This window comes from Pimephales promelas, chromosome 16, assembly GCF_988280905.1.
Source record: "Pimephales promelas chromosome 16, fPimPro1.hap1.1, whole genome shotgun sequence".
Taxonomy (NCBI): domain Eukaryota; kingdom Metazoa; phylum Chordata; class Actinopteri; order Cypriniformes; family Leuciscidae; genus Pimephales; species Pimephales promelas.
In genome coordinates, this window is record NC_142784.1 from 2373432 (window position 1) to 2385376 (window position 11945).

The 11945-nt window shown below is 38.9% G+C and overlaps 1 protein-coding gene across 1 annotated transcript; it reads left to right on the forward strand.

Annotated features, from left to right (window-relative positions):
- The first annotated feature begins 8549 nt into the window (after positions 1-8549).
- Positions 8550-10387, forward strand: otol1b (otolin 1b). Its single transcript, XM_039654095.2, has 4 exons — positions 8550-8979; positions 9116-9205; positions 9291-9362; positions 9442-10387. Exons 1-4 carry the CDS (start codon positions 8580-8582, stop codon positions 10323-10325), a joined length of 1446 nt encoding a protein of 481 aa, XP_039510029.2. The 5' UTR covers positions 8550-8579; the 3' UTR covers positions 10326-10387.
- The last annotated feature ends 1558 nt before the right edge of the window (positions 10388-11945 follow it).

Below are 11945 nucleotides of genomic sequence, written 5' to 3' on the forward strand. Positions count from 1 at the left end.
TGGTCACTGGGTGCCAGTAGCCTTCATTTTACCTCAAAAGCAGCTTCAATGGATAAGCCATTTCCCATCAGAAAACAGTTGATGCTGAAGTGAGCTCCTGAGATTATCGGTGCTCTTTTGGACAAAAGCTTTTTTGGATTGACACCAAACAGATTGGAATGAGACTCTGATTTCCTGACTGAGTCTGTTATATTAAGCTGGCAGGTTCTGGACTCAATGAATGCTTCAGAAATCTAGAATCAAACACCACCTGTAATACTCACAAACTATTCCGTTACAAAGACTAAAAACATGACAAGTTTTGATCCAAGTAGCAGGTTTGATAAATCCGCCTTTAAGGTGTTGTTATATATCTATGAAAGCCGTGTGCTTGGCACCTGTCCATCCATTAGTGCCAGAGAGTTGCAGAAGAAATTCTCCCTAGATCATGTGTCACGTTGCCCCCGAGTCCAGCCGTCCAGCTGAAAGACTAGTATTTTTTCTGTCCCTGTTTGCAATTGGTTAGAAGGCTTGATTCATGGGGTCCAGTATTCTATGTCACAAAAGCACCACACACTATAGACATAAAGAAACGTGGCCTCTGTAGCAAGGTGCAAGATAGTCTTAGAAAAACTGCTACAGATCTCACACTCTTACTCTCTTCTCTTGGCCACCTGATCAACACTGCAAATGGATTTAATGATATTGATCAAGGATTTGTCAAAGAATGAAAAGTATATAAAGTACACGTACACGTTGTGGCCAGTGATAGGTTATTATATTCAGTTTAATCTTAAAGCAGTTATAGCAGGAGATTGAGTAAACCTTACTGACTAACGCAGCATAACTGTGAATTGAAGAATAAGAGAGTAGGTGTATAGTTGACTAAACAAAAGAGTATTTACTCTTTAGTCTAGACCATGGGTAGACAAAGTTTAGTCAGTTCAACTTAGAAAAGGTACTTCATGTAGTAAAATCTACAATAACTGGTTTTATTGAAATAAAATATATGATTTAAGATTACTGATTCTAACTGAATTCAGCCAACCTTTAAAACAAGGTTTTACTGAAGTCGACTAACTGTCGATATAACCTGATTTTTTCCGGCAAGTTTGACATCATCTTTTTTGTTTAATATGATGGAAGACCTTTACCACCTTGATGCAACACAAATTAAATTAAATAAGGGTAATTAATTATTTAAGACATTTTTACACACAACTAAAATGAGTTTATTCAAAATAAATCATTTTAGTCCCAATCACAATATTCAGTAACACAAACTCCTCTAAATGTCCAACTGAACATTAAACATTACAAAAAACTACCAACATCTTTCCCTTTACTGGAAAACACATACAATAACACTTAATCCCTAAATGTACTCTCATAATCCATCCAGGTCTTTAATGGAAATAGTATGTTGGGTCAATAACAGCATTCCCTTGTTTTAAGTTACATCAAACTGATTGAAGTAGGTTACAACAACAAAATCAGAATTTGTAAGTAGAATCTGGCTGAGGTTGGTTTGACTGGGGTTAGAGATGAACTCTAGGACGGAAGCTCTCCAGGATCAGTGTTGACTATCTCTGGTCTAGAGTCTAGATTAAAACTGAGAGAGCGTGTCTCGGACAATTCTAGAAAGGCTATCCCAGAGCCAGAGAGTAAAAGGATCCACCCTCTGTAGAAAACTCAGAAGCAAAACACCAGGAGACTCGGTTGTATCTCCAGCAGAATTCTTTATTGAGAACACAAGCTGTTTGGTAGCTGCAGTCATCAAGTCTGAATAAAATAGCTGTTCATTGCATTTTAAAGGCATTTCGTGGGGAGTCCTTAAAGGTATGGACTTTACACATAGCCTTAGAAGTGATGACTCCAGCTTGTGTTTTCAGTAAAGAATCAGCCAACATCAATAAAGATACAACAGAGTGTCCTGGTCTTCAGTTCTGAGTTTTCTTCACCACTTTTGAGGATTTTGATATTAGACAATATTGTAGACAATATTGAGTCATTACGTCACATCTGTATACATAAAGAGGAGTCTCAGCTAGTAGACTATAATACGTCATTACGTTACATCTGTACACATAAATAAGAGTCTCGGCTAGTAGACTATATTGAGTCATTACGTCACATCTGTACACATAACGAAGAGTCTCGGCTAGTAGACTATATTGAGTCATTACGTCACATCTGTACACATAACGAAGAGTCTCGGCTAGTAGACTATATTGAGTCATTACGTCACATCTGTACACATAAAGAAGAGTCTCGGCTAGTAGACTATATTGAGTCATTACGTCACATCTGTACATATAAAGAAGGGTCTCGGCTAGTAGACTATATTGAGTCATTACGTCACATCTGTACACATAAAGAAGAGTCTCGGCTAGTAGACTATATTGAGTCATTACGTCACATCCGTACACATAAAGAAGAGTCTCGGCTAGTAGGCTATGTTGAGTCATTACGTCACATCTGTACACATAAAGAAGAGTCTCGGCTAGTAGGCTATATTGATTCATTACGTCACATTTGTACACATAAAGAAGAGTCTCGGCTAGTAGGCTATATTGATTCATTACGTCACATCTGTACACATAAAGAAGAGTCTCAGCTAGTAGACTATATTGAGTCATTACGTCACATCTGTACACATAAAGAAGAGTCTCGGCTAGTAGGCTATATTGAGTCATTACGTTACATCTGTACACATAAAGAAGAGTCTCGGCTAGTAGGCTATGTTGAGTCATTACGTCACATCTGTACACATAAAGAAGAGTCTCGGCTAGTAGGCTATATTGATTCATTACGTCACATTTGTACACATAAAGAAGAGTCTCGGCTAGTAGGCTATATTGATTCATTACGTCACATCTGTACACATAAAGAAGAGTCTCAGCTAGTAGACTATATTGAGTCATTACGTCACATCTGTACACATAAAGAAGAGTCTCGGCTAGTAGGCTATATTGATTCATTACGTCACATCTGTACACATAAAGAAGAGTCAGCTAGTAGACTATATTGAGTCATTACGTCACATCTGTACACATAAAGAGGAGTCTCGGCTAGTAGGCTATATTGAGTCATTACGTCACATCTGTACACATAAAGAGGAGTCTCGGCTAGTAGGCTATATTGAGTCATTACGTCACATCTGTACACATAAAGAAGAGTCTCGGCTAGTAGGCTATATTGAGTCAATACGTCACATCTGTACACATAAAGAGGAGTCTCAGCTAGTAGACTATATTGAGTCATTACGTTACATCTGTACACATAAATAAGAGTCTCGGCTAGTAGACTATATTGAGTCATTACGTCACATCTGTATACATAAAGAGGAGTCTCAGCTAGTAGACTATAATACGTCATTACGTTACATCTGTACACATAAATAAGAGTCTCGGCTAGTAGACTATATTGAGTCATTACGTCACATCTGTACACATAACGAAGAGTCTCGGCTAGTAGACTATATTGAGTCATTACGTCACATCTGTACACATAACGAAGAGTCTCGGCTAGTAGACTATATTGAGTCATTACGTCACATCTGTACACATAAAGAAGAGTCTCGGCTAGTAGACTATATTGAGTCATTACATCACATCTGTACATATAAAGAAGGGTCTCGGCTAGTAGACTATATTGAGTCATTACGTCACATCTGTACACATAAAGAAGAGTCTCGGCTAGTAGGCTATATTGAGTCATTACGTCACATCTGTATACATAGAAGAGTCTCGGCTAGTAGGCTATATTGAGTCATTACGTCACATCTGTACACATAAAGAAGAGTCTCGGCTAGTAGGCTATATTGAGTCATTACGTCACATCTGTACACATAAAGAAGAGTCTCGGCTAGTAGGCTGTATTGAGTCATTACGTCACATCTGTACACATAAAGAAGAGTCTCGGCTAGTAGGCTGTATTGAGTCATTACGTCACATCTGTACACATAAAGAAGAGTCTCGACTAGTAGGCTATATTGCGTCATTATGTCACATCTGTACACATAAAGAAGAGTCTCGGCTAGCATAAGCTATATTGAGTCATTACGTCACATCTGTACACATAAAGAAGAGTTTAGGCTAGTAGGCTATATTGAGTCATTACGTCACATCTGTATACATAGAAGAGTCTCGGCTAGTAGGCTATATTGAGTCATTACGTCACATCTGTACACATAAAGAAGAGTCTCGGCTAGTAGACTATATTGAGTCATTATGTCACATCTGAACACATAAAGAAGAGTCTCGGCTAGTAGGCTATATTGAGTCATTACGTCACATCTGTACACATAAAGAAGAGTCTCGGCTAGTAGGCTATATTGAGTCATTACGTCACATCTGTACACATAAAGAAGAGTCTCGGCTAGTAGACTATATTGAGTCATTACGTCACATCTGTATACATAAAGAAGAGTCTCGGCTAGTAGGCTATATTGAGTCATTACGTCACATCTGTACACATAAAGAAGAGTCTCGACTAGTAGGCTATATTGAGTCATTACGTTACATCTGTACACATAAAGAAGAGTCTCGGCTAGTAGGCTATATTGAGTCATTACGTCACATCTGTACACATAAAGAAGAGTCTCGGCTAGTAGACTATATTGAGTCATTACGTCACATCTGTATACATAAAGAGGAGTCTCAGCTAGTAGACTATATTGAGTCATTACGTCACATCTGCACACATAAAGAAGAGTCTGGGCTAGTAGGCTATATTGAGTCATTACGTCACATCTGTATACATAACGAAGAGTCTCGGCTAGTAGACTATATTGAGTCATTACGTCACATCTGTATAGAAGAGTCTCGGCTAGTAGACTATAATACGTCATTACGTTACATCTGTACACATAAATAAGAGTCTCGGCTAGTAGGCTATATTGAGACATTACGTCACATCTGTACACATAAAGAAGAGTCTCGGCTAGTAGATCATATTGAGTCATTACGTCACATCTGTACACATAAAGAAGAGTCTCGGCTAGTAGGCTATATTGAGACATTACGTTACATCTGTACACATAAATAAGAGTCTCGGCTAGTAGGCTATATTGAGACATTACGTCACATCTGTACACATAAAGAAGAGTCTCAGCTAGTAGATCATATTGAGTCATTACGTCACATCTGTACACATAAAGAAGAGTCTCAGCTAGTAGGCTATATTGAGACATTACGTCACATCTGTACACATAAAGAAGAGTCTCGGCTAGTAGACTATATTGAGTCATTACGTCACATCTGTACATATAAAGAAGAGTCTCAGCTAGTAGATCATATTGAGTCATTACGTCACATCTGTACACATAAAGAAGAGTCTCGGCTAGTAGGCTATATTGAGTCATTACGTCACATCTGTACACATAAAGAAGAGTCTCGGCTAGTAGGCTATATTGAGACATTACGTTACATCTGTACACATAAAGAAGAGTCTCGGCTAGTAGGCTATATTGAGTCATTACGTCACATCTGTACACATAAAGAAGAGTCTCGGCTAGTAGGCTATATTGAGACATTACGTTACATCTGTACACATAAAGAAGAGTCTCGGCTAGTAGGCTATATTGAGACATTACGTCACATCTGTACACATAAAGAAGAGTCTCAGCTAGTAGGCTATATTGAGACATTACGTCACATCTGTACACATAAAGAAGAGTCTCGGCTAGTAGGCTATATTGAGACATTACGTTACATCTGTACACATAAATAAGAGTCTCGGCTAGTAGGCTATATTGAGACATTACGTCACATCTGTACACATAAAGAAGAGTCTCAGCTAGTAGATCATATTGAGTCATTACGTCACATCTGTACACATAAAGAAGAGTCTCAGCTAGTAGGCTATATTGAGACATTACGTCACATCTGTACACATAAAGAAGAGTCTCGGCTAGTAGGCTATATTGAGACATTACGTTACATCTGTACACATAAAGAAGAGTCTCGGCTAGTAGGCTATATTGAGACATTACGTCACATCTGTACACATAAAGAAGAGTCTCAGCTAGTAGGCTATATTGAGACATTACGTCACATCTGTACACATAAAGAAGAGTCTCGGCTAGTAGGCTATATTGAGACATTACGTTACATCTGTACACATAAATAAGAGTCTCGGCTAGTAGGCTATATTGAGACATTACGTCACATCTGTACACATAAAGAAGAGTCTCAGCTAGTAGATTATATTGAGTCATTACGTCACATCTGTACACATAAAGAAGAGTCTCGGCTAGGAATGCAGCTTTAAATATTCGAGGGGAGATAAGCTCACATTGTGTATTTCATTGTGGCTATCTATTTTAAAATAATGGAATGTATTATTATAATATTTTTTACAAATTATTTATTTAAAAAGTGCAAAATCAAATATAGCCATTTTGAATATTTTAATATCCAAGATATAAAAACATTGCTTTTTTTAACAGCATAGTTCACGCAAAAATGAAAATTCTGAAGAAAAAAAAATTGAAAAAGTTTCTTTTCACATTTGATCACATAATGTCACCCTGACAACACACATACTACATCGCAGATATCTAACCTATTTTTTCAAGGTTAGGTTTTGGAATTTTAAGTTTTAGTTAAAGTGGTCTGTGCACTACCCAGCTTTTAATGTTGTTTATGCATCTATGTGGTGTTTTTAATATGCTTTAGGATAAACCATATGTAAATTCATAAGTCGACAGCATTGCAGAGTGTTTTTTAATTTGAAAACTGCAGTGAACCAAAGACAGTCTCAAAAACACGGTTTGAAATCGCTAGTGTTTCTGACCAGATCAGATCAACGTGTGATCGTCAACGAGTGGATCTCTGAGCTGAGTGAGTGAGTGGAGACAGGGCTCATTTGCAAATTCATAGAACCATGTACACCAAGGCTGCATTTACACTTGGCATTAACATGCGACCTGTATCTAGATGTTGTCCACATACACATTGAAAAGACAAGTGTAAACGCGCTTCTAATGGAAATGTTATCTGATCAGCGTGTCCAGGTTCGGAGGTAGTCGATGACGCATTGTGATCGGATCTCAGTGTAATGTAAACGCACTCCAGCCATCGTGTCTTCATTTACAGGTGGACATGACACAAACCCCCCCTCTGTCATTATTCAGTGATTAATTATAATCATAGTTAATTATAGTGATTATAGCATGTGCTTGGCTGACACCGAAGAGATGAGCAAGTGTGTTGAAGCAGTCACCTGTAGCAAACCAATACAGGGCCACAGCAACTCTTTTCTAGCTGTGTGCTTTTGCGATACAGTCGAGTGCCAAGTACATCACAAATATACTGAAATGTTTGTCTTCGCACCCGAAAGTTGCAGAACCATTCATTTTCAGTACAGAACACACATTCTCCCACCACAGCTGGCAACGTTCTCGGATACGTTTCTCTATACCGTTTCCATTACTGTCCACATTATTTGTACTTGCTGCCTCTTCATCCTCCTCATTTTGCAAGACTTGTAAAATGTCCCCCGACTGAAAAATGTTTTTAAAAGAAAATCCATCACTTCAGGTCGACTTTGTACCAAAAGCATCCTTTGCATTTTATTGGCCGCCTCCAGTTTTCACTTTGTTTTGCCTCCAGCTAGCGCCGTGACGTAACTGTGACGTCGGCGCAAAAAGGGTCTATTAGGAAAGGGTGAAGAGTTACATTCAAGCTATTTTAAGGCATGAAGAATATTTTTCAAGGAAAACACTTAAATATGCTTTATGGTGATCAAAGATGAGTTTTAAAGGATAAAATGATTGACTACAGGGAGACTTTTAGTATAATAGGGATGGTCTGCAAACTAAAATACGTGTACAGTTTCTGTTTAGGCCTAATGTTGGTTTCAGATGACTTGTTATAAAAGTGATAGTTCACCCAAAAATAAAACTCAGGTTCATGTTGGTCCAAACTTGTATGACTTTCTCTCTCTTATGTGGAATACAAAATAAGAAATTTGAAGTATGTTTAAACTTTTGTTCATGCAGTGAAAGTGAAAATGGGCATAAAGGTACCGTAAAAAAAGGATTCAAACAGCTCCAGTTGATCCAAACTACTTCAGTATTCTGAAGCAATACAATAACATTATATAATGAACAGAGTGAAATTTAATAACTCATTCACTCTCAAATTGAATCAAAACATTGACCAACTCAAGTCAAAAATCAAATTTGGTGATACGCCAGTAACATTAAACCTTGTTGGTTTTAGCGCATCACTTGACTTAACATTATGACACCATGACGTAAGCGCCATTGAGTTTTAATGTGAGTGACGTGTTGCCATATTTGAATTGGGCTCCATATACAAGTTGATCAATGATTTGGTTTGTTTTCAAGTTTTGGGAAGAGCACTGAGTGGCTTTCTCTCTTTCTTGTCATACAGTTGTTGTGATGTCCTTGCATTACTTGTTTAGCATGTAATCTAATGGTGATTGAAATTAATCAATTGTCTGTGCTACCTTTCTTTTACCACCTTGTGAAAATAAGGTTTAGCAAATGACAAGGTGATGTTTAGTCCAATTAGACCCATCAAATGATTCTGTGATTATTTACATTTCTCTTCTTTCTCTACAGATAGAAAATGGGGATGCTCTGTGTACACACTTCCTTCTTAATTGTAATAGTACTGACCTTTATACCCTCGTGTGACACATTCAAGCCCACTCAGAGGCCAAAGTACCAATACACCAAGAAACCCCCTAGAGAGGTGGTCCAAACTACTGTATATGCAGCCAAGACTACAGTCACAGCACGGATTGTGGACCACACCAAACCAAGAGAGCGCTTCCCTGCATACATCACAGAGAGCACAACAGTTCCTGCAGACAGCTATATAGACTACCCTACAGACACCACCGTATCTCCCACTACAGCGAAAGACAATTACACGCTAGACTACAATGAATGCTACTTCAACTTCTGTGAGTGCTGCCCTCCAGAGAAAGGCCCACAAGGGTTCAAAGGAGACATAGGACTTCCAGGTCAGCTAAGTCAAGTCGTCCCTACACACATGTATCAAGTCATCCCTTTATACATGAAACTAAATAGCATGTTGTTTGCTAAAGATGTGGTGGGGGGAAGCTTTTATCTGTAATTTTGTTTAATTGTGTATTGTAGGCATACCTGGGGAAAAGGGGACACCTGGACCTAAAGGTCTACCAGGTCAAATAGGGCCAAAGGGCCTTTCAGGATCTAAAGGGGATAAAGGTAAGTACTTGAGCAGTAGATTACATAAATGATCATCCTTATTCAGTCATCAGATATAACATGCAGTCCTATTGGAATGCAACAGGAGAGAAAGGTGATCAAGGAAACATAGGAGTCACAGGACCTCCTGGCAACCAGGGAAAGGCCGGAATGAAAGGTGAACATAATTATCCATGGCAATATAAATGTTAGACCAAACAACATGAATATAAGAAATCAATGTTTTTACTCAACAGGTGAGATGGGTATTAAAGGTGAGAAGGGTGCAGCTGGACTGACAGGATTCAAAGGTTCTAAAGGGGAAAAAGGAGATCCAAATCTGAATGTGTCAAAAGGTGATCAGGGAGATCCAGGCAAAGATGGACCACCAGGACCCCAAGGCATGACTGGTGAAAAGGGTGAAAAAGGGGATAGAGGAGAGTGTGGGTTACTAGGTGAGAGGGGCCAGAAAGGTGAGCAAGGTGACCCTGGACCACCAGGTATGCGTGGAGACCCAGGTCCATCTGGACAACATGGCATGCACGGAACTCCAGGCATTGCCGGAGAACGTGGAGAACCAGGAATTCCTGGAGCAAAGGGAGAGCCAGGAGCACGTGGGCCAACAGGAACCAAAGGTATAAGAGGTCTGAGGGGTGTAAAGGGTGACCGCGGCCCCCAAGGGAAACGTGGAGACCGAGGCCTCCAGGGAATGAAGGGTGCTATGGGTCAAAGTGACTCAAGAGTACGTTCTGCTTTCAGCGTTGGCCTATATCCCAGCAAGTCTTTTCCTCCTTCGGGATTTCCAGTTCGCTTCGACAAGATCTTCTACAACGGAGAAAACCATTATGACATTGTCACAAGCAAATTCAACTGCACCTACTCGGGAGTTTATGTGTTCTCCTACCAGATCACGGTGAGAAACAAGCCACTTCGTGCTTCTTTGGTGGTGAATGGTGTGCGTAAGGTACGTTCGAGGGACACTCTACAAGGTCAAGACATTGACCAGGCATCCAATCTAGTGATCCTGAAGCTAGATGTCGGAGACCAGGTATGGGTAGAGACGCTAAGAGACTGGAATGGTGTCTACTCTAGCAGCGAGGATGACAGCACCTTCTCTGGGTTCTTGCTCTACCCTGACTAATACCCTCTTCATGTATAAACCAGGGCTAGACCTTGAACTGAACATTACATGATATGGACATGGGAGGAATTAGATTTAGTGTTGTTACCATAGAGAGAAAGAAGTATACTGTTTAAATGAGCATAAGCCAACACTATTGATTCCATTGTGTTAACCACGTCAGAAAGGCTAAATTGATTTTGAAATTAAATGTCTTATTTTGGGGGAAAAAAAACATATCCAGCAAATTGTGCAGTTTGTACTTTAAGAGCGCCGTGGATCTCTTTACAGACTGTTTAGGACATTCAGTATATCTAAAAACTTTCTTACGAGAAAATGATTGTTTTCAATGAGATAATTAGTTGATTATTTTGTCTTTATTTACAGTTCAGAGATCAGGCATTTTGACAACAAAAGGTTTGTCTGAATATCACGTGCCATTTCAACTTCTTTTTAATTAGTTACATATCTATGAGCCTCTAAGACAGGGTATATTGTTTATTCCACTCAACATTTTCAAAGGAGGTATCATTTCATAAACAGTTCATTACTCACAGATTCAACAACATAAACATGTAATATATTGTATGAAACTTAAATCACAATGTAGGCTTTGGGTTGTTGGGTTTCTGAGCACTTAATAATAAAATCAAGCAAGGAATATCACTTTGATTAAGGCTTCACTTCCTCAGTTAAAATTATGCTTTTCTGAACACAAAGACTTCATTCTTGTATTTGACACATCCTCAGTTTAAGTCCTAATGGGATATTTAATGCATAGCAAGGCAACTCTCTAGAGGTTTGGCATGGCTCAGCATCTTCTTTCCCAACATGTTTCAATTCCCAATGTGTAGTTCATGTGTTGGAGAATGAATCAAGTGTTGTTTTTCATGCAATAGTATTCCATAATGAAGCCTTTCCCTTTTACATGCAGCTGGGTGTTACATACTTGCCAACAATGACCTGCCCAGGCACAATCACCAACTGGGGAGTGTTCAAATTATCGTGTATAAAACATTTTACACATGGTTAATATCACAAATTGAGTCATTTTGTGTTATGAATTATGTAAAAACAGAAAATGTTTTCTTATATGCTGAATCTCAGATCCATCTTTATAAAAGTGACCCTGTCGCAACGGGACGGTTTTGACTGTGACGCGCGCCAGTATATTTAATTACTGAAGGTGCGGCTGGTATCTGAAGAACACTCATCGTCTTGGAAGAAAAAAAGCCAGTATAACAGAGGAATACAGCTTTTAGCATGTCAGTAAACGCATGACGCCGCCTTCACACTGGCAGTTGAAATCAGCTCCGTAATACGCAATACGTTCCCAACGGACGTCGTACTACACAGTGAAAAGCGTCGGACGCGGGTAGAACAAAAATGGCGGAGAGATTAAAAAGTTTGATTCTGTCAGTTCTGTATGATCTCTCTGATTAGGGTTATGCTGCGTGAGGAAAGTTGCCCAGGACGTTGACATGTCAGGTCGGCTAAAAAATGTGATATAGTGGTCAATAGTTCAATGTCTACCTTCAATTTAATTGTATTAACTGCCCTTATAAACGTTAGAAAGTCATGAAAATAAAAAATGACATCACAACTTATCGTTATAAAATCAATATTTATTTTATTAAAAGT

Bases quoted from the DNA above. Each gene is read 5' to 3' on its own strand.
- otol1b (XM_039654095.2), top strand. From the start codon at position 8,580: ATGGGGATGCTCTGTGTACACACTTCCTTCTTAATTGTAATAGTACTG. The intron at 8,980-9,115 runs GTCAGCTAAGTC...TGTGTATTGTAG, and splicing joins AGGAGACATAGGACTTCCAG to GCATACCTGGGGAAAAGGGG. The intron at 9,363-9,441 runs GTGAACATAATT...TTTACTCAACAG, and splicing joins GGGAAAGGCCGGAATGAAAG to GTGAGATGGGTATTAAAGGT.